Below are 22,904 nucleotides of genomic sequence, written 5' to 3'. Positions count from 1 at the left end.
GACCAATACAATTTGATTTAATTGGATTTCAAATAGAAATATAAGGAAACCTGCAGAAAACGTTATACTGAAGTACTGAAATTCCCACAGAAGAACGTTGTTTCTTAATGTTCGCTGAGCGTTCTGAGAACATTACTTTAAATAAGAGCATGAGGAAACCTGTGGGAAACGTTATACTGATACTGAAATTCCCACCTAAGCAACATATGGTTCTCAGAACATTGTGTGCTAGTTGGGTTTCCTGAGTGGCGCAGTGGTCTAAGGTGGTCTAAGGCACTACATCTCAGTGCAAGAGGCATCACTACAGTCCCTGGTTTAAATCCAGACTGTATCACATCTGGCCATGTTTGGGAGTCCCATAGGGAGGCGCACAATTGGCCCAGCGTCGTTTGGCTGGGGTAGGCCATCCTTGTAAATAAGAATTTGTTCTTAACTGACTTGCCTAGTTAAATAAAAAATTATAATAATCATGCACCATTGCTAGAAGGTTGTAGGAAGGTTGTATGCAAAATAACCGTAGGACAACCATACTCTCGCCAAGCTCTAAGAAACATATAGTATGTGCTAGCTGGGTTATGTTTCATTCGGGAGACCACCCTGGGCCTCCCATAATTAGCACTCTGATTGTTTGTCTTCCCAACATTGTTGCTGAAATCGATCCCATGTCGCAAAGCTAACTAAAAAGCAGCACTCCCCAAGAGAAGATGACTTTCACTTTAGCAGTGATAAATTCATGAACTTCTTTGAGGAAAAGATTATGATTATTAGAAAGCAAATTACGGACTCCTCTTTAAACCTGCGTATTCCTCCAAACCTCAGTTGTCCTGAGTCTGCACAACTCTGCCAGGACCTAGGATCAAGAGAGACGCTCAAGTGTTTTAGTACTATATCTCTTGACACAATGATGAAAATAATCATGGCCTCTAAACCTTCAAGCTGCATACTGGACCCTATTCCAACTAAACTACTGAAAGAGCTGCTTCCTGTGCTTGGCCCTCCTATGTTGAACATAATAAATGGCTCTCTATCCACTGGATGTGTACCAAACTCACTAAAAGTGGCAGTAATAAAGCCTCTCTTGAAAAAGCCAAACCTTGACCCAGAAAATATCGGCCTATATCGAATCTTCCATTCCTCTCAAAAATTTTAGAGAAGGCTGTTGCGCAGCAACTCACTGCCTTCCTGACGACAAACAATGTATACGAAATGCTTCAGTCTGGTTTTAGACCCCATCATAGCACTGAGACGGCACTTGTGAAGGTGGTAAATGACATTTTAATGGCATCGGACCGAGGCTCTGCATCTGTCCTCGTGCTCCTAGACCTTAGTGCTGCTTTTGATACCATCGATCACCACATTCTTTTGGAGAGATTGGAAACCCAAATTGGTCTACACGGACATGTTCTGGCCTGGTTCAGATCTTATCTGTCGGAAAGATATCAGTTTGTCTCTGTGAATGGTTTGTCCTCTGACAAATCAACTGTAAATTTCGGTGTTCCTCAAGGTTCCGTTTTAGGACCACTATTGTTTTCACTATACATTTTACCTCTTGGGGATGTTATTCGAAAACATAATGTTAACTTTCACTGCTATGCGGATGACACACAGCTGTACATTTCAATGAAACATGGTGAAGCCCCAAAATTGCCCTCGCTAGAAGCATGTGTTTCAGACATAAGGAAGTGGATGGCTGCAAACTTTCTACTATTAAACTCGGACAAAACAGAGATGCTTGTTCTAGGTCCCAAGAAACAAAGAGATCTTCTGTTGAATCTGACAATTAATCTTAATGGTTGTACAGTCGTCTCAAATAAAACTGTGAAGGACCTCGGCGTTACTCTGGACCCTGATCTCTCTTTTGAAGAACATATCAAGACCATTTCGAGAACAGCTTTTTTCCATCTACGTAATATTGCAAAAATCAGAAACTTTCTGTCCAAAAATGATGCAGAAAAATGTATCCATGCTTTTGTCACTTCTAGGTTAGACTACTGCAATGCTCTACTTTCCGGCTACCCGGATAAAGCACTAAATAAACTTCAGTTAGTGCTAAATACGGCTGCTAGAATCCTGACTAGAACCAAAAAATTTGATCATATTACTCCAGTGCTAGCCTCTCTACACTGGCTTCCTGTCAAAGCAAGGGCTGATTTTAAGGTTTTACTGCTAACCTACAAAGCATTACATGGGCTTGCTCCTACCTATCTCTCTGATTTGGTCCTGCCGTACATACCTACACGTACGCTACGGTCACAAGACGCAGGCCTCCTAATTGTCCCTAGAATTTCTAAGCAAACAGCTGGAGGCAGGGCTTTCTCCTATAGAGCTCAATTTTTATGGAACGGTCTGCCTACCCATGTCAGAGAAGCAAACTCGGTCTCAACCTTTAAGTCTTTACTGAAGACTCATCTCCTCAGTGGGTCATATGATTGAGTGTAGTCTGGCCCAGGAGTGGGAGGGTGAACGGAAAGGCTCTGGAGCAACGAACCGCCCTTGCTGTCTCTGCCTGGCCGGTTCCCCTCTTTCCACTGGGATTCTCTGCCTCTAACCCTATTACAGGGGCTGAGTCACTGGCTTACTGGGGCTCTCTCATGCCGTCCCTGCAGGGGGTGCGTCACCTGAGTGGGTTGATTCACTGTTGTGATCATCCTGTCTGGGTTGGCGCCCCCCACTTGGGCTGTGCCGTGGCGGAGATCTTTGTGGGCTATACTCAGCCTTGTCTCAGGATGGTAAGTTGGTGGTTGAAGATATCCCTCTAGTGGTGTGGAGGCTGTGCTTTGGCAAAGTGGGTGGGGTTATATCCTTCCTGTTTGGCCCTGTCCGGGGGTGTCCTCGGATGGGGCCACAGTGTCTCCTGTCCCATCCTGTCTCAGCCTCCAGTATTTATGCTGCAGTAGTTTGTGTCGGGGGGCTAGGGTCAGTTTGTTATATCTGGAGTACTTCTCCTGTCCTAATTTGGTGTCCTGTGTGAATCTAAGTGTGCGTTCTCTAATTCTCTCCTTCTTTCTTTCTCTCTCTCGGAGGACCTGAGCCCTAGGACCATGCCCCAGGACTACCTGACATGATGACTCCTTGCTGTCCCCAGTCCACCTGGCCATGCTGCTGCTCCAGTTTCAACTGACCTGAGCCCTAGGACCATGCCCCAGGACTACCTGACATGATGACTCCTTGCTGTCCCCAGTCCACCTGGCCATGCTGCTGCTCCAGTTTCAACTGTTCTGCCTTACTATTATTCGACCATGCTGGTCATTTATGAACATTTGAACATCTTGGCCATGTTCTGTTATAATCTCCACCCGGCACAGCCAGAAGAGGACTGGCCACCCCACATAGCCTGGTTCCTCTCTAGGTTTCTTCCTAGGTTTTGGCCTTTCTAGGGAGTTTTTCCTAGCCACCGTGCTTCTACACCTGCATTGCTTGCTGTTTGGGGTTTTAGGCTGGGTTTCTGTACAGCACTTTGAGATATCAGCTGATGTACGAAGGGCTATATAAATAAATTAGATTTGATTTGATTTGAAACACTGTGTACTTCAAAAACTTGAGGTAGTGTAACGTCGGGTAACTAACTCATTTTTTAAGTAAAATTAAGTAAATCTAACATAACGATTCTGAGGAAAGTTTATCTAATATTTCATCATTTACAAAAAGTTATATATACTGTATATAATCTAATTAAGTTAGATCTATCAATGTTTATATATATATACTGTATATATATACTATATACTGTATATATATATACAGTGCCTTGCGAAAGTATTCGGCCCCCTTGAACTTTGCGACCTTTTGCCACATTTCAGGCTTCAAACATAAAGATATAAAACTGTATTTTTTTGTGAAGACTCAACAACAAGTGGGACACAATCATGAAGTGGAACGACATTTATTGATTATTTCAAACTTTTTAACAAATCAAATACTGAAAAATTGGGCGATGGTCATTTAGCTCAGTTACCTTAGCTTTCTTGGAAACAGGAACAATGGTGGCCCTATTGAAGCATGTGGGAACAGCAGACTGGGATAGGGATTGATTGAATATGTCTGTAAACACACCAGCCAGCTGGTCTGCACATGCTCTGAGGACGCGGCTAGGGATGCCATCTGGGCCAGCAGCCTTGCGAGGTTTAACACGTTTAAATATTTTACTCACGTTGGCTGTTTTGGTAGCGGGCCGTTTCAGTGGCACTGTACTGTCCTCAAATCGAGCAAAGAAGTTGTTTAATTTGCCTGGGAGCGAGACGTCGGTGTCTTAATAGCAATGAGCCCGTCTACGGAGCCACACATGAACAATGTAATGACAGACAGAAAATTATGACTGATACGTAACTGACACTGTTTTATCAGACACATTGATACTATGTTGTAGTGTCTTAAATGCATTGACTCATGAACCTTAATAGTTGATATACAGTGATAGTAGAAAATACAATCGGGTGGAATCAAGCACTATTAAAGATTAATGTGGCATTGAACTGAACAGCAGACACGATTAAAAAAAAAAGTCTATAAGGCCACTAATCCCATGGCTTTCATTTGAAACATTATGGGGTTAATGGCTAGGTCATGTCACCCGAGACAGAAGTCCAACTTCTGCCAGATAAGAGCAAATAATTATATATTTTTTATTACTGAGCAAATTCTGATTTCCCAACGGGCTCTATTCTATTTATGAGGTGATGTTTGGCAAACAGAATAGAGCACAGGAGAGGTGAGTAACATGGCGTAATAAACACACATACATTTGTACCTAATGTCCCCCCCCTGCTGTTCCCTCTATTTCCTGCCCTGCACCTCGACTGCTGCAGGATGTAGGTCTTTTCATACTCACAACCCTAGGCACAGCGTCTTTGCAAAACACACATACACACACATAAATGGTCGGCAAAGAAGGATATCTTATTATTGTATAATGTGTGTGTGACACAGAGAGATAGAGATAGATAGCAAGGACTCAGATGCAATATCCTTTATCAATATTTGAATAAAGTTAAATAAATGTTCAATATAAATGTTTTAAACATTCCCATAGGCACTCATCAGTGTGACCACAAGCACCTCCACTGGTTCCTGTTAGTCTACTGGTTCATCCAGGGGTTGTATTTGGAAAGCATGTCCAAGAGAGCGACTGACTTGCCTGACAGCATTCCCGAAAAGGGAGGAATTATAGCCAATTTCCTACACCCATAGTAATGTACAGGAATATCACCAACCTGACTGGCTGAGGGAGAGAGAAGATTTCTCATTAATGTAGCCTAATTATTTGTATTTTATTTATTTAACTAGGCAAGTCAGTTAAGAACAAATTGTTATTTACACTGGATGGCCTGCACTGGACGACGGTTTGGTCAATTGTGCGCCACTCAATCACGGCCAGCTGTGATACAGCCTGGATTCGAACCAGATCACTGTAGTGAACCAGGTTACTGCCTCTGAGATGCAGTGAGATGCAGTACCTTAGACGCTGCGCCACTCGGGAGCCCCTTATTCTACACACTTGTAACAAAAACCTTGTATCAAAAACATTTAGTTATTGATTGTTTGATTATGTGTGCACTTGATGTGGACTCGAGACCCCGTCATTCTCCCTCCGTAAAACACTCCCTAATAAAATATCGCGTCACTTCCTTGCCAATCCCTTAGAAAAAGAAATATTAGAAAGGGCCGAACGACGCTGGGAAAGAGCGAGAAGAAGCCAGAAGAGAAGATAAAGAAGTAAAGCCCGATGAAAAGAGGGATAGTGAGGCGGGAGGAAGCGAAACACGAGCGTAATCAAAGTAAGTTTCCCATATTTTTTCTCCTTTGGAAACACTCCACTCAGAAACTTGACCGGCGGAGAGCAAGTTTTGCCCTTTTCCCTCCCCATTGACATCACTCATTATGGCCTTCCATAGACTACTACTGCTAGGCAATCAATATGATACGTTTTAGAGTTCAATTCGCAGACATTTGCTATTTGTTGAAATTGGTTCCTGAGCTATGACTGGCAGTAAGTTTGACATAATGTAGTCTGCCTTGCCGCATAAAAGCGATCAGTTTTATGAGGAGTTGTTGATTTTTGCTTTGATGAGGCAATATCACTTGCAAGAACAAGGGGACGCACATAGGGACTAACTAACTTTCAACCGCTTACTGTTTCATCCTCTGATGGAAGTTATTGGTAAATAGTAAACAAATGACAGTAATGTCAGACTGCTTTTTAAATGTAGGCTACCTCATTGTCTTTAAAAGCTCAGTAGCACCGGTTTGTGCCCATTTTAAATATAGTTTTCAATTGAATGGAATAGGGAATCATTGTAATTGCTTTTAGTATTAATATAGTGTTTGTCTGTGGCTTTAAGGTCCCCTACCCCGAGGGAAGGAATCCAGGCAGAAGTATGTTTCACTTGCAAGTCCCAGCATGGCCTTGGCATAAATATCAATGCCAAACGACTCTGGTTTCTCACACTCTTGCACAACAGTGATGTTTTCATGTAGGCCTGTCATGACAGGTCACTGTATATAAGACCATAGAAGTCTGCCCTGTACAGTGACACTAATCAAGGGAAATGTCCCCTCAGTGACAGCTTGGCTCTGGGCCCCTCATATTCACTTTCTCTCTGTTATCTATGTTGACAGTCTAGAATGGACTTATCTGTTCACTGTAGGTTTATATACTGGCAAAATACCTTTTTGTGAAGGTATTTTATGTATGTTATGTGTGTTTTAAATAGATTTGAGTTGATATTTGTCTCACACTGACTGAACTTGGCTCAGTGTCCGCATAAATAGATTACATCAAAGTAAGAACATCAAGGTAGTTTGTTAGTTTCATTTAGTCTGCCAGTGTGTTTTCTGATGCATAGAAGTGTTTCTGCTTGATGTGTTGTCTCACCCAACTGGTTTTCTTTTCTCCCCATCTCTGGCCTCTTTCTTTATATCTGTCACTCTTTCATTTTCCCCCATGCTCTCTTCTCTACACCACTTTTTCTCTCCCTCTGTACCCCATCTTCTCTTTCCCTCTTGCCTCCTTTCTCCATAATTCTTTCTCCCTCTCTCAGCTGTCATGCCACTCCACAAGACGTCCCACAAGGCGCCTCGCCTGGATCCCACCATGATCTCAGCTCCGCTGGGGGACTTCCGCCACACCATGCACATCGGGAGGGGAGGAGATGCTTTTGGTGACACCTCCTTCCTGGCTACTGTTGGCCCCAGCTCTGACCCTGGGTCTCCGGGTGCCACGGCAACAAACGACTCAATGGCACCCGTTGATTCCGAGACGCCACTTAACCACACTGATGACGTCACAGATGGCTTCGGAAGCACACTGAACAGTGAGCTTCAGCATTCCGAGTCGGTGTCGTCTTTCACACTCGATATGGATTTTGACCTGGGCCCATCCATTATGGGTGACGTGCTGGGGGTGATGGATGGACTGGGGCTGGACTCAGACTGGACTAGGACTCGCGCTAATGAGGAAGATGTCTTCAGTCCAAGCAAAAGTCTTGTCGTTGAAGTGGAGAATTTTAAAATGGTGGCGGAGGATCAGTCTGTCAGCATAAGGAATGAGCTGAATGAGAAGAAGCTTTTAGGGATCGAGGGAGATGAGGTGGGAGATGGAAGGATAATAGAGGGGACTGGAGGGATCAAGACCAAAGGCCAGAGGCCGAAGGTGAGATTCAGCGACAAACGAGAGGAGATCATTCGCCAAGCGTCAGAGGAGGAAGGTCAGGGGTTAGATGTTGAGGAAGAGTGTGTGAGTCCCACCGAGGAAGATCGAGAGAGAGGGAACAACATCATCAGCGTGTCAATCGCGGGAATAGAGGTACAGCCCACCAATCACACGGTGGATTCACCTTCCAGTTCCGCCTCCTCACACAGCTCAGAGTATGAGGGTGTCACCCCATTGGACAGGAGGAGGGTTGACAACTGTCACTCAGAGACTGATTCCGAGGAAGGGGGAGACAATGGACGGGGCTACACATTTGAAGATGAGTTTGATGATGAAATCGGCCTTTAAGAGTGCTACAGGGCACCTTACGTCAATCAATGAGAGGATAAAATGGTTCCTCGTTGGTTGTGAACTATGTACAGTTTACTTCCTCTATGCATTCTGCAAATTATCATTCAAAACGGAGGTTTAAGCAAAGCTTAGTATTTCAGAACAACAACTGGATATTTGAAGAGTCTCTGTTGAAATGTTTTTGGGACCAAATTGCTCCTTTGGATCCTCAGTCATAGACATGCAGTTAGTAAACAGTTACTACAGGAATCCGTTTCATTGAATCAATCTTATAAGCTCCAATTAATGGACAGAAAAAAATTGACCTTTTGAAATAGCCACCTATGTATTGACATCAGATTTGAAATGCTACATTTTTAACAGACACTGTACTTCAATTTATTATGTCTCAATTGAAAATACAAAGAATAGCCTAGTATTGTTTTAGGCCAAGCAGGTTTTAAGTGAATAAATAGCCTAGTTTGCAGCACTTTAATTCATTTCAAGAAACTGGAAGCTTTACTGTTAAATCAGTGCTCAGTAAAAGATAATGACAGTTTTTAAATGACAATGATTAAGGCAAATTGAAATGTTTTAACTAACATGTTTTAGTTTTTACCAGGTCAAAGGTGTTTCTTAAGAGAAAGTGCATATGATACAGAAAGACTTATCTTATGCTGAAGATGCCTTAAAGGGAGTTATTGTTCATATCCCTGTGCTTTAACTCACCATAGCCATGTCTTCCTTCTTGATGTTGTATTTTCATATCATGTATTGCTCAGAGCAAATTGCTTTGTCGTCCGTTTTGCATTGCATCTTAATGCTCTTTACAAACAAACTAAATGAACCAGCCTTTTATGACAAATATATAATTATTTGCCACCTGTTTCTCCACATAATTAATGGAAAGTTTTTTTTCTGAGCGATTTTATTGTTAAATGCCACTGGGTTATTCCACAAAATGAGTCCTTTTTAGGTAGTGTAACTTGGTTAAAAATATATATATTTTAGCACATTTTCAACTTAATAAAACATGTTTTCCCATTTCGAGGTTAAATAAATAAAAATAATATAACTGCCAAATAAAGTAACAGGGTTGACTGTAACAGGGTTAATGATTTCATCTTAAATCAGCCATAAATCCCCTTGTGACAGGGGGAATGGAAGCTTGTTGCGTGCAACAGGGAGGGGCAATTGAATGCCAGGTTCACAACATTTTATTACATTAAACATTATTAGCCTGTAGCAATGGGGTAGCAGGGTTGACGAGTTAAAGCTCAACCCACTCAGTTTTCCACAACACCAGAAAATGTCCAAAAAGAGTAGAACCAGCTCACCTGCGTTTGCACTAAAAATCTTCTGAGAAGTCAGTGCAAAGAGGGACATGTCAATGCTGATTTTATTCATATAAAAAAAAATCTGATTTATAGAATTTTCCATGTGGTCTACTTTGTTTAATATAACAGGCTTTAAAAATCCAATATTGGTGCACCATTTCTACTTAAAATATCAAAGGATACAAAAGCAACTAATTTCATGGAACAACCCTACTCTGTTTGGATACCTCATTTTAAGAATTTCCTCTTATTTAGAGCTTTAATATCTATGGTGTTTTCATGACGTAAATCTGTCATTCCTATTTTTTTTAAACGGTGAACTGTTCACATTCCAATATTTAATTTCTCAAGTCAGAATTTTTCTGACCTAAATTACATCCAATGTAGGCCTATTTTTATTTGAATGCATTTAGCCTGTGTAGTCAATAACAACAGTTATTGGTATTGATTTTAACAATCACTGACAATCTCTGAAATCTCATGTTTTGAATTTCAGTTGCAAAGCATATATGACCTTATATTTAATGCTTCTTTTGGACCAACATCGTACAAGGGGGTTGGGTTGAATGCAGAAGACACATTTCAGTTATATGCATTCAGGTGCACAACTGACTATCCCCCTTTCCCCTTACAAGTAATGCTGTAGGGAGACGAGGAGGGGGTCTGGAAAGAATTGTCTCTGGACATGTTCTTTATCTCGTGATGGATCCTCTTGGAAATGCTGGTTACTTCAATAAACATATTTCCTCACAGCGTAATGTTTCAGCAAAGTGTTTCCTTGTGTCAGTGTGTCTTTAACTTATGTGGAAAGATGGCAGGAATATTAATGCAAGAATACACTCTACTACACCTGTATTTGGACAGGGATGCCAACCTTTAAAATGTGGCTATATTCTCCAGCATTTTGGATATGAGATAATGTTTCATATGAGATGACAGGACAGAATGTCCCCTTTTTATTTGAGGGTATTTTACTGTTTAGAAATTAAAGCACTTTAGAGATCTAGTCCCCCGTCCCCCCCCATTTGACGATGTCAAGCATTTGGACAAATTTAGCTTCTAGTCTACCAAAGTAGTCAAAAGTTTAATATTTGGTTCCAAATTCCTAGCACATATTGACTACATCAAAATTGTGACTACAAACGCATCGGATGCGTTTGCAGTTTGTTTTGTTTATGTTTTGCCTAATAGAAACTGAATGATGACTTGAGTAATTTTTTTAAGTGAGTAGATACAATGTTTCTGAACACTTCTAAATCAATCCTGATAATACCATGATTAAGAAAAATCATTCATGAATAATGAGTGAGAAAGTTAGGCTCCAACAAAGCATGCAAACCTGTCACCATTACCAATAATGGGGGAGATGAGCATTTCTTTTTTTTTTTTTGGGGGGGGTGATCTTTATCCCTCTAACTTTCTCACTCATCATTAACAAATCATTTATGATTATCTCTAATCATGGTAGCATTCATATTCATGTAGGTGTTCACAAACACCTATTCTTACGATAAAAGTGTCTCAAATGACAGAACATTATTCACCATTCACTTCCTATTGGACAAACATCATCCGAAACACAACCTAAACAAGCTGTAAATAGACCCCTTTCTGTGCTTACAAATATTGCCGCACGAGGGCGCTGTGCAAATTGGTGGCAGAACAAGGGGGAGTTCTCATAGAACACCAGCAAAACAATCTAGCTAACAACTGCTGCATCCAAAATTTGTTATTTTGCAATGATCCCAACCCAAATATAACCTTAGCGACTGTTCAAGCAAGAATCAAAACGTAATTGTAAGCGTATGAGAACCCCAAAAAGTTATTTTGTTTATAAGTAATAAAAACGTAAATCTTGAGTATGTCGAATGGGCAGATGGCAATGGCTTTCTTATTGCCGCCAAGAGTAGCGCGCATCTGTGCATGACGTCAGTGTGTCGTGTACTGGAAAAGGGTCTATGCATCCAAGAGGTTTGTCGTCACAAGCTTGATGTAGTTAGTGGTCATGTCAGAATACCCATACTTGTGTCCTAATAGGCAGTGGTCTAAAGTACTAAAGTAGTTTTTGGGGGTATCTGTACTTTACTTTACTATTTATATTTTTGACAACTTTTACTGTATTACATTCCTAATGCAAATAATTAACTTTTTACTCCATACATTTTCCCTGACACCCAAAAGTTACATTTTGAATGCTTGGCAGGACAAGAAAATGATCCAATTCAAACACTTATCAAGAGAACATCCCTGGTCATCCTGGTACCTCTGATCTGGCATACTCACTAAATGCAAATGCTTAGTTTGTAAATTATGTCTGTTGAGTGTTGGAGTGTGCCCTTGGCTATCAGTAAATAAGAAAATTCAATGGTGCCATCTGGTTTTCTTAATATAATAAATGATTTATACTTTTACTTTTGAAGTATATTTGAGCAATTACATGTACTTTTGATACTTAAGTATATTTAAAACCAAATACTTTTAGACTTTTACTCAAGTAGTATTTTACTGGGTGACTTTCACTTTCACTTGAGGCATTTTCTATTAGGGTATCTTTACTTTTACTCAAGTATGACTATTGGGTACTTTTTCCACAACTGCTAATAGGCCGTTTGAGTATGCCAAAAAAATATACAATTTTATAGTATGTTACGTTTCAAAAATCGACTATACTTTAAATGTGCAGATGTCATACTCATTTCGGATTTGACAACAGCTGATAATCAATAGGGATGTGCTACCGAAATGATTCAATAATGTGAAACCATGCAGTCCAGCATGACGCATTCTCAGTATGCGAAAATAGAACCTTTTATATTTTGTGAATTTTCTTAAATCATGTATGGTTTAAATGCCAGGATGTTATGCTAATTCTGGCTCTTCATATTTGTAGAATTCGATGCACACTTTTCCACAATGCATTGGAAGAGGTGGGCTGCAAATGATAAGCCCCAAGTTCTCTTCCAACAAAACTAGGCTATCATTAATTGGGAAGATAGCTAATAGCAAGCTTCTGCGGCAACCTGGTCTTAGAACATTTCATATGACTCTGTATGTAAATCCAGGACACTCCATTTAGTATATGTTACGTCTGGTATGGTTACAGGAGACAGATGGTTACTTAAGTCAAAAACAAAAGGAGGGTGGTTGGTCGTGTGGATAGGATGGGTTGGCGTATAACGTGAACGTCTAGCAACCCAAAGCAAATGTTCAACTACACTGCAACTACTTAGCATGTTAGTTAACCCTTCCGTTAACCCTAACCCGAATGCCCAGACTAGCTAATGTTAGCCACCAAGCTAGAATTTGTAACATATCATACGTTTGGCAAATTCGTAAATTATGTAATGGGTAATGGACATCCAAAAATTAATACATACAATACGAAACGTAACATCGTTCTAAATTGAGTGTCTCTGCTTTGAATACAGAATACTACAAAATGCTCTGAGACCAGGTTGTTTGCGGTGTTCAAATGTCGTTTTTGTTCTTACAATGATCACGAGTATCGCATCATAGAATAGTCTTTTTTTCTCCTTAAAAACTATGCGGATTTCTGTTTTCTCATTGAAAGTGTTTCTTGTTCTCTTGGCCTTAGTCAACGCTTTTAAACTAAATACTAAACCATCCTTTGATTTGTGATGTGGCTGTGTTATTGATGTCATATTAATCAGGCCTTTTGATTTGAACATATGGATTGTTTTAGTGTTGTAGGCGTGGCTATCTATTTAATTAATGGATCAAGCCTCAACATTCATTCTGATCTCGTTCCCAATGATCAGTACTTTAGTTTATTATGGTGCTGTCCAGCAGTTCTGAATTTGCATGCACCCAACTGTCCACGTTTTATGTGCAATAGTCCTTTGATTTGAACATTTCTAACGTTTGTGTGTACTACTAGGCTGTTTGATTTCATTACTATATGTTACAGCACTTTGTTGAAATGAAACCAAATTAGTTTGTCTTCAGTCCTTAAATAGGAGAGATGAGCTATATGGTCTACTACGGTGTAGGTCTAATGTGATAGTCTTCCTCTAACCAGCCTGAGTAGGCCTATAACTCCATTCCTATTTTATTCAGAGTTTAGAGAAATGAATCGAATTGGAAATGAACAATTATCAGGCTGGTTAACGTAATGCATGTCTGTTGAATTTGGAAAAAATCCACCCACACTCTGCCCCGCCCCACCTACTCAGCCAATCAGGAGCCGCTACTGAGTTGCAAATGTGGCATACTGCACTTTTTACTAAATGGTACATGCAAAAAAGAATGCGACGGTGAGGGAATAGCATGGAGTTTAAGTATGTAGTACGCTGGTATGGGTATTTAGAGAAGACCACTGTGCATATTACAGCTCTGGAAAAAAATTAAGAGACCACTGCAAAATTATCAGTTTCACTATTTATAGCCATGTTTTTGGGTAAAATTAACATTTTTTGTTTAATTCTATAAACTTCTGACAACATTTCTCCCAAATTGGTCCTCCATCCACACCTTGATTGACCTGGCTGTGTGGCATGGAGCATTATCCTGCTGGAAAAACCAATCCTCAGAGTTGGGGAACATTGTCAGAGCAGAAGGAAGCAAGTTCTTCCAGGACAACTTTGTACGTGGCTTGATTCATCCGTCCTTCACAAAGACAAATCTGCCCGATTCCAGCCTTGCTGAAGCACCCCCAGATCATCACCGATCCTCCACCATATTTCACAGTGGGTGTGAGACCTGGAGAGGCCTACAAGCCAGTGTCTCGCACCCACTGTGAAATTAGGTGGAGGATCGTTGATGCGAGGATTGGTTTTCCAGCAGGATAATGCTCCATGCCACACAGCCAGGTCAATCAAGGTGTGGATGGAGGACCAACAGATCAAGAGTTAGATGGATGTTCACAAGCAAACAAATAAAGCCAAGCTGCTTGAATCTTTGCGCCAGAAATGGCATAAAGTCACCTAATATCAATGAACTTGTTTTCTTTGCATTATTCGAGGTCTGACAACACTGCATCTTTTGTTATCTTTTGTTATAAATGACAATATTTTTAATTTGGGAGAATTGTTAGTAGACTATAGAACAAAACCCAAATACATACCCATAAATAGTAAAACCAGAGAAATGGATCATTTTGCAGTGGTCTCTTCATTTTTTCCACAGCTGTATATAAAAATACCCTCAAATAAAAGGTGACACTGTACTAAACCCTTTGATCTAAAAGCAAAATGTAATATTAGCATCACTCTAGAAATACAGACATAGGGGGGTGTACATCAATCGAAATGACTAACTCATGATCTCATTCCTTCATGTCAACCAACAGGCATTTTGTTGGGTTGAGAAAAAAATATACACCAAAACAGTAATTTGGTAAAGTGTCTTACTTTGAAAATGTTGGTACACATGCTACTTGTGAAGGCCAGAAGGAATAACATACATGCACAGTACATGGTAAATGCATGCCAACAGAGCAGTGAGGGGACTGAGAAGTAAAAAACCAGGCTCACACACACACAACTATACAGAGACGGTCCTGAACACATTGAAGCCTGACAGAGCAGTAGAGACCATCACCCCGGGTATCTGCGGGTGCCAATGGATTTCCTTGACCTCTGTCTGACCCTGGTGCAGGAACAGCAGCTGGGGGGGCAGGTCCTTCACCCCCTCCTCCCTCGCACCCACATCACATGACTCTACCGATAGGTCCCATTGGCTGACCACGTCGTCCGCTCCAGAGGCGGCGAACACGCTGGAGTCCACAGGGTTCCATTCTACTGATGTCACTGGCGCGCTGTGCTGCTTGAAGTTAGCCACCGGCCGGCCCGACTGAAAGCACAGGTAAATAATATTACGGTTTAACATCATCTCTCCTCACTTCTGTTGTGAGCATTCTGGTTTAGAATAACTGCATAACCATGTTTAAGATCTGCCTAGTCAAACACACACTGACCCCAGACCAGTCCCATGGGCGACCTCCCAAGGGTTCTAAAGCGCAATACGAGTCAGACCATGTAACCACAACTTTTCCTCTACATTCCACCTAAATCTTGAAATGCTATCATACAGGATAGGACATGATTACTGTGGATGTAGAGGAGAAGGGGTGGGGGAGACCAGAGGATTTATCGCACAACGCATCACCGGGGGCAAACTACCTGCCCTCCAGGACACCTACAGCACCTGATGTCACAGGAAGGCCAAAACGATCAAAGACAACCCGAGCCACTGCCTGTTCACCCCGCTATCATCCAGAAGTCGAGGTCAGTACAGGTGCATCAAAGCTGGGACCGAGAGACTGAAAAACAGCTTCTATCTCATGGCCATCAGACTGTTAAACAGCCATCACTAACATTGCATGGCTGCTGCCAACATACTGACTCAAATCTCTAGCCACTTTTATAATAAAAAATTGGATGTAATAAATGTATCACTAGTCACTTAAAATGCCACCTTATATAATGTTTACATACCCTACATTACTCATCTCATATGTATATACTGTACTGTATACCATCTACTGCATCTTGCCTATGCCGCTCGGCCATCGCTCATCCATATATTTATATGTACATATTCTTATTCATTCCTTTACACTTGTGTGTGTGTATAAGGTAGTTGGGAAATTGTTAGATATTACTGCAAGTTCAGAACTAGAAGCACAAGCATTTCGCTACACTCGCATTAACGTCTGCTAACCATGTGTATGTGACCAATAAAATGTGATTGTCCGATGCACAGAAAACACAGGTAGAGATTGATGTGTTGGGACTGCAGCCATTTAAACCCAAACAAACCAACCCAGATGGTGCAATAATGATGCAGAGATGGCATTTACAGTATTTGCATTGCTTCCATTCCTTTTTATGGGTTTAATATTTGACAGAAAATCTTTTTAAAAATACCTTTGAGAAAATTGCAACCATCCTGGTATTCCTGTTTAACCCGGAAATGCGATTTAAAGTTGCAGCTAATGTAGAAGAAAAAGCTGTGTACATTTGCAAATACTGTGCAAAATCATATGTGAAGAATGCAACAAAGATGCAGAATCATCTGGTCAATTGCATAAAGTTCCCTCAGCGCTCACAACAAGCAACCTTTGACAAAAGTCCCTCTACTTCTATTCGAGGTGTAAATGATGAATCAGACACCTTCTCAATAGCAACAGCTCATGGTCCTCCTGGAATCAGGTTTTTTTGACTCAATGGAGGAACGTAGTCAGAGAAATGCTGATGAATGTCTTGATCGATCTGTGTATGCAACTGGTTCCCCTCTGATGCTCACAGGCAATGTGTCTTGGAAGAGATTTCTGAATGTTCTTCACCCAGCATACACCCCTCCAACCAGACATGCTTTATCTATTAATTTGCTGGAAGCAGAGCTCCACAGAGTTCAAGTGAAGGTCAAGCAAATCATCGAGAAAGCAGACTGTATTGCAATCATCTCTGATGGGTGGTTGAATGTTCGTGGGCAAGGAACAATTAACTACATCATCTCCACCCCTCAATCAGTATTCTAAAAGAGCACAGACACGGGACAATAGACACACCGGTCTCTACATTGCAGATGAGCTGAAGGCAGTCAATGACCTTGGACCACAGAATGTATTTGCACTGGTGACAGACAATGCTGTGAACACGACGGCTGCTTGGTCTAAAGTGGAGGAGTCCTAACCTCACATCACACCCATTGGCTGTGCTGCTCATGCATTGAATCTGCTCCGCAATGACATCATGGCACTGAAAACAATAGATACGCTCTACAAGAGAGCCAAGGAAATGGTTAGGTATGTGAAGGGTCAAGTTATAGCAGAAATCTACCTCACCAAGCAAAGTGATAAGAATAAGAGTACGACATTGAAGCTGCCCAGCAACACCCGTTGGGTTGGTGTTGTCATCATGTTTGACAGTCTCCTGGAGGGGAAGGAGTCACTCCAAGAAATGGCCACATCACTGCCTGCCGATATGGACAGCCCCATCAAGAGGATCCTTCTGGATTATGTATTTTGGGAGAGGTTGGTAACAGCTTGAAACTCCTGAAACCTATAGCAGAAGCCATTGCACGGATTGAGGGAGATAATGCCATCCTGTCTGATGTTCAGACTCTGCTAGTGTAACGACCCTGGGTTTATAAGCGCTCAAATCGACTCTGCCGCACGAGCATGCTTTTGTGGCACAGTCGATAGCGCGCCGGACCTCGGGCTCAACGGTCGAGGGTTCGAGACCTGCTTCCTGCTGTTTCATTATACTAGCAGATGTAAGAGAAGAAATCCGTACTGCCCTGCCCCCATCATTGTTGCTCCAAGCAGAGGAAACTGCAGTTCTGAAATACATCAAAAAGCGTGAAGACTTCTGCCTAAAGCCCATACTTGCCTCAGCGTACATGTTGGACCCCAAGTGTGTTGGCAAGAGCATTCTGTCCGGTGCAGAGATCAACAAGGCCTACGGTATCATCACTACCGTGTCTCGCCACATTGGCCTGGATGAGGGCAAGGTTCTTGGCAGTCTGGCGAAGTACACTTCCAAGCTTTGGGATGGAGATGCAATATGGCAGTCGTGCCACCATATCTCATCAGCCACCTGGTGGAAGGGACTTAGTGGATCTGAGGCGCTTTCCCCTGTTGCCTCCATCATGCTCCATATCCCACCATCATCAGCCTCCTCAGAGTGCAACTGGTCCTTGTTTGGGAACACACACCAAAGCACACAACAGGCTGACCAATACAAGGGTTGAAAAATTGGTGCCACCCGGGCAAACTTTAGGCTTTTTGAGCCTGACAGCGAGCCATCCTCAACAAGGTTGGAAAGTGAGTGAAGATGAGGCCTCAGAGTCTGATCTTGAAGAGGTAAACATTGATGAGGTCCAGGGAGAAGACATGGAAGTCTGAGAGGAAGACAACCAAAGATTTTGTTTCTAGAATATCCTTTTACAGATGTATGTTGAAAACATTTTTGGTTGCAATGGATCATTGGGGACCATTCAATATTCCCTTTCTTTTGTTGTTCAGTGAAATCATCCCATGTGAAGAGTCAACTCATTAAATTAAAAGTTCAATTCATAACTAAATCATTTTAAAAATGTATATTGGAAGTATTTAATAATTTGCAATTGTGTCTACTTATGATAAGGTAAAAGGTACATGTCTCCATATGATATGGAAAATACACTACTGTTCAAAAGTTGTGTCACTTAGAAATGTCCTCGTTTTTTAAAGAAAAGCCATTTGTTTGTCCATTAAAATAACATTAAATTGATCAGAAATACAGTGTACACATTGTTAATGTTGTAAATGACTATTGTAGCTGGAAACCTGATTTTTAATGGAATATCTACATAGGCGTACTGAGGCCAATTATCAGCTTCAATGAAAAGGTGACTCTGGGATGCTGGCCTTCTAGGCGGAGTTCCTCTGTTCAGTGTCTGTTCTTTCGCCCATCTTAATCTTTTTATTAGCCAGTCTAAGAAATTGATTTTTATTTGCAACTCTGCCTTGAAGGCCAGCATCAACAAGGACATTTCTAAGTGACCCCAAACTTTTGAACAGTAGTGTATATCCAATGCAAAAACATGTACATTTAAATTATAATGGAATTAACAGTAATATTAATATATTCCCACGGAAAGTTTCCACCTCTGAATATTCCCTAAAATGTGCAACCCTAGTGGTGACTATTTAAACAGTCTGATGGCCTAGAGGGGGAGCAGCTATTTTTCAGTATCTCAGTCCCAGCTTTAATGCACCTGTATGGTCTCTGCCTTTAAATGCTAAATAATAAATGTTTTCAAGTGCAACTTGAGCAATGATGGTTTTGGGAAACAGCTCTGAGATTAAATGATGCTCCTACGAAGGTTCTAACGATTAACTTAGCCCTCAGTTTCCCAAAATAAACTTGCCCTAGTTCGTACCATAGGATCAGATGACCCTCCCTAAATCCCAACCTTAGACTAATGTCTAGTCTAGGGCCAAATTAACCTTACTGCAGTTCTTACCTGGAACTGCCTCAAGTCCCAAACTTTCAGAAGTCCGTCGTCCCCGCCAGACAGGAGGAATGGTTCAGTCCTGTTCCAACTGATGACGTTGACATCTGAGGAGTGTGCCTCCTTGGCACAGAGCATGGAGTTGGGCGGGGCTCTGGTGTCCCAGACCCGGATGGACTGATCCACAGAGCAGGACGCAAAAACCTTGGGGGTATGATGAAAGAGGGAGGAGGAAGAGAGAGGACAATGAGACAGAAAGTTGCAGTTTTAGCTATAATTCTACAACTGACATTTCATGTCTGCTTCTTCTGACATTAAAAAAAGTAAAGTTTCTTTACATCTACAGATATTGTCACTCAGCCTAACATCCTACTGCTTCTCCCATCATACCGTGGCTTCTGTGGGGGACCACTGTAGGTCCTCCACGGACTTGGTGTGAGAACTGAAAGGCCGTTGGTCGATCTGCCAGGAAGTCCCTCCCTCCTGTGGTTCCCACACGTGGATGTTCTTTTTGCAGTCGCCACTGACCAGCCGACCTTTTAGACAAAACATACTAATAAATGAGCTTATTATTCTACTCATGTATTCACATTTATTTAGGGACAGTTTTCCAGAACCACATTAAGACTAGTCCTGTACAAAAAAAATCTAATTTATCGTCAAGGTAATTAGATTGAGCCAGTCATTCTCATTAATTTGGGATGGAAGCCAACATAGTAGACGTCCCCTTATACCTAGAACAGTAACTACACAGCGGATGGTGAGGAATATGCACTCTGCTTTAGACGTACCAAAACATCAGACGTGGCAATGGACCGACTCACCGGGTACTTTGGGCGACCAATCAATGGCAAAGCCCTCAGTCATGTGACCCGAGAAACTGAAGAGGGGCGTGGCTTCCTTCTGCTGTTTGACGAAGGTTGACATGGCAGCTGAACTGTAGACGGCTTCCATCTGGGATCGGAGGTCAAATATCTCTACCTGACCTTTCTCTGACCAGACAGCAGCCAATGACTGATCTCCATGATGGGTCACCTGGTGGGGAAATAGACAACGTTAATGTTGAGCCTTTCAAACCACAATATACTGCTCACAACACACACAGTCCAATCAGGGTGCATGTACAGAAGAACAAACTGAGGGTGCAAGAGATATTCAGATACTCTCAGAAAATGAGAACAGTTAAACTCACTCGGACTCTATTGATCCCTCCGTAGTGAGGCATCATGGCCAATTCCATCTGTGGCTTCTTATCTTCATCATCATCATCTTCATCACTCTCTCCATCACTGCTCTCCTCCCCCTCCTTCACTTTCTCTGTAGTACCGTGGAGGTTGTGCATGCGAATGAGAAGCAGTCTTAGAGGAAGGAGGAGAAAAGGTATGGTAGGATAAGTCAATGAGGCCTGAGCAATAAAGGACTACCAATAGCGGGGTGTGCAAAAAAGTATTCAATGTGAGTATTTGGGGATCCCTTCACATCAGCCTCACAATAGGAAGGCAGTCTGAGGGTATGCTGAGTGTCATTGTAATGGATCGGTGGGTGTGACAGCTACCTGTTGCTGAGGGCAGCGTCAGCCTGTGTGCCTGCACAGAGCAACATAGAGAGGGGATACTGTTCCCTGCCGTCTCCATTCGCATCTCTCAACACGTCGAAGCTCAGGCAAGGAGCACCTGTCAGTTTAAAACATTCAAATGAATTTGTTTGATGGGCAATAAAATCACTCTATTAGCTAGTTAACGGTTGGGCCAACCTGTCTGACACTCGTGGTACATGCGGTAAGCCGACCGGTCCATCTCGAGCTCCTCTCCGGGTTGGAGAGGCTGTTTTCCGGGGACATAAACTTGAGTTTCCTGTTCTCCATCCTTTCCCTCTTCTTCCATTTCGTCTTCGTCGCTGCCACCCCCTTCCATTTCCTCCATCTCTCCATCTTCGTTCGGAAGCATGTCTTTTCTGGGCGCCGACATTTTGAGAGGGGCCAGGCTTTGCTTACTTCCGGTGGATTGATCACGTGGTTTGTGTCTCGCTCGCTCTGTCTCGCTCATTTACGATAATTCAGCTGATGTGCTTCTTCTGTTCCTGACTGGCCTCTTTGGCAGACAGTCTGGAATTTTGCCTGACCCTTGCTACTGCCAGTAAAGTCCACTAATTCTATAAACATCTAACCAAGGAAGGAATTACTGTAATCTTATGGATAAACAAAAAGTATTACAAAATGTAAAGTGAACAAGATTTGAAAATAGCTGATTGTGGCCACCAATTCAAGGCAAGTGGGGTTTTGAGCCCCACCTGTTTAGCTAAAATATTTTTTTCCCCTGTTTCGCATGTTATTTTGGCATTAAACGTGTCACATATCAGTTTGCAAACAATGTAAAAAAATATATTGGGTTAATAAAGCCGAATACAAACATGGTCTCTTTTTTGCTTTCTTGAGTAAGGCAGATCAGAAATGCAGGTGTTTCAGCGTAACTCAGTGCTTTGTGTGGTGGAGGGGCAGCCAGCGAAAAATACAGAGCGTAGGAGTTGGTGATCTTCTCTAGTTGTGCCATGATTTGCTCAGTGTTCTGTCACTCATGGGGACACTACGTCACCGCAAAATCTACAGGTAGAGCTAGAAAGTTCAAGCCCCTTGGGTGCTGCCATAAATTTACATTAAAAGTGCACATCCAAGAAGACTCAAGGTCATTGGCCACAGATAAAATGACGTAAAATCACGTTATATCAACCGTAGCTTTGATTGGACTGATAAAAGTCAACATCATACTTTAAAAATCTGAGCTAGCAAGCTAGACAAGCAGTCATCATCTTGAATCAAGTCAACAATCTACTGACAAATCCTTTTAAATTATTTTCATATGAAGAGAAATTATAGAAAAAACATATCGGTGCTAATCGGCCATTGGACATAAACATTACACAGAAAGTTGGAAATTGCAAATTCAACAATGAGTGGTTTGGAAGGAATCAGTGGTTAACTGCAAGTGTTGCAAAGCAATCACTAGCTTTCTATTCGGTGGAGAGGTTGTGTGGTCCAAGTCTGGGTTTATAGTCTTTTTTTCAAGCTTAAACGGATAAACATTCACACGCAACACAATATGCAAGAAAAGGTTGAATACATTGTCCATGCTGTCGATCCAGAATGACTTCTGACGAGTTCAAAACAACTGGAAACTCGGAACAGGGAAATCTCAGACTTTAGTGAGTTCAAGGCAAATGGGAACTCTGAAAAAAAACAAGCTCAGACTGGGAAAATATGTTTTGAATGATCATCCATCTCGGAATTCCAAGTCGGAAGCTCCGACCTGAAGATCACTGACGTCATGATTCAACCATGTTTTTTTCTGAGTTCCCAGTTGTCTTGAAAGCACCATAAATCCAGAGAATGCCAGACAAAATTGCCCACAAGAAGGATCCCCGTGCCACCTTCTTGTTCAAGTGAGCACAGACCTTGAACAGGTCCAAAAATGTCAAAAAATGTCTTGAATGCTGCTGCATAAATTATGTAATATGCCAGGGAGATATGTATACTGTATCTATTTACAGATGAACTATGTACAGCTGGGCTAGACAACCTGGACCCTCATTCTAAAATTATCCGCCGCCATTGTTGCAACCCCTATTACCAGTCT

At 41.8% G+C, this 22,904-nt stretch overlaps 2 protein-coding genes across 3 annotated transcripts; one reads left to right on the top strand and one right to left on the bottom strand.

The window, feature by feature from the left end:
* Positions 1 to 5,611: 5,611 nt before the first annotated feature.
* LOC118375183 (uncharacterized) lies at positions 5,612 to 10,068 on the top strand. Of its 2 annotated transcripts, XM_035761682.2 has the most exons (3): positions 5,635 to 5,774; positions 6,339 to 6,372; positions 7,038 to 10,068. In XM_035761682.2, the coding sequence occupies exon 3, from the start codon at positions 7,043 to 7,045 to the stop codon at positions 7,994 to 7,996; it is 954 nt and encodes a 317-aa protein (XP_035617575.1). In that variant the 5' UTR covers positions 5,635 to 5,774; positions 6,339 to 6,372; positions 7,038 to 7,042; the 3' UTR covers positions 7,997 to 10,068. The 2 variants fall into 2 exon arrangements, with proteins under 2 accessions (XP_035617573.1, XP_035617575.1); XM_035761680.2 differs by lacking the exon at positions 6,339 to 6,372 and having other exon boundaries at positions 5,612 to 5,774.
* A 4,440-nt stretch (positions 10,069 to 14,508) lies between these two features.
* Positions 14,509 to 21,292, bottom strand: LOC118375176 (glutamate-rich WD repeat-containing protein 1-like). The gene is made up of 7 exons (XM_035761676.2): positions 21,029 to 21,292; positions 20,831 to 20,948; positions 20,468 to 20,633; positions 20,100 to 20,310; positions 19,666 to 19,811; positions 19,288 to 19,479; positions 14,509 to 15,126 (listed from the first exon to the last, which is right to left on the bottom strand). The coding sequence occupies exons 1-7, from the start codon at positions 21,240 to 21,242 to the stop codon at positions 14,818 to 14,820; spliced, it is 1,356 nt and encodes a 451-aa protein (XP_035617569.1). The 5' UTR covers positions 21,243 to 21,292; the 3' UTR covers positions 14,509 to 14,817.
* Between the last annotated feature and the right edge of the window lie 1,612 nt (positions 21,293 to 22,904).

The sequence above is a fragment of the Oncorhynchus keta genome, chromosome 34, assembly GCF_023373465.1.
Source record: "Oncorhynchus keta strain PuntledgeMale-10-30-2019 chromosome 34, Oket_V2, whole genome shotgun sequence".
Classification (NCBI taxonomy): Eukaryota; Metazoa; Chordata; class Actinopteri; order Salmoniformes; family Salmonidae; genus Oncorhynchus; species Oncorhynchus keta.
The sequence above is the reverse complement of the archived record's forward strand: the minus strand, read 5'-3'. Positions and strand labels throughout refer to the sequence as shown.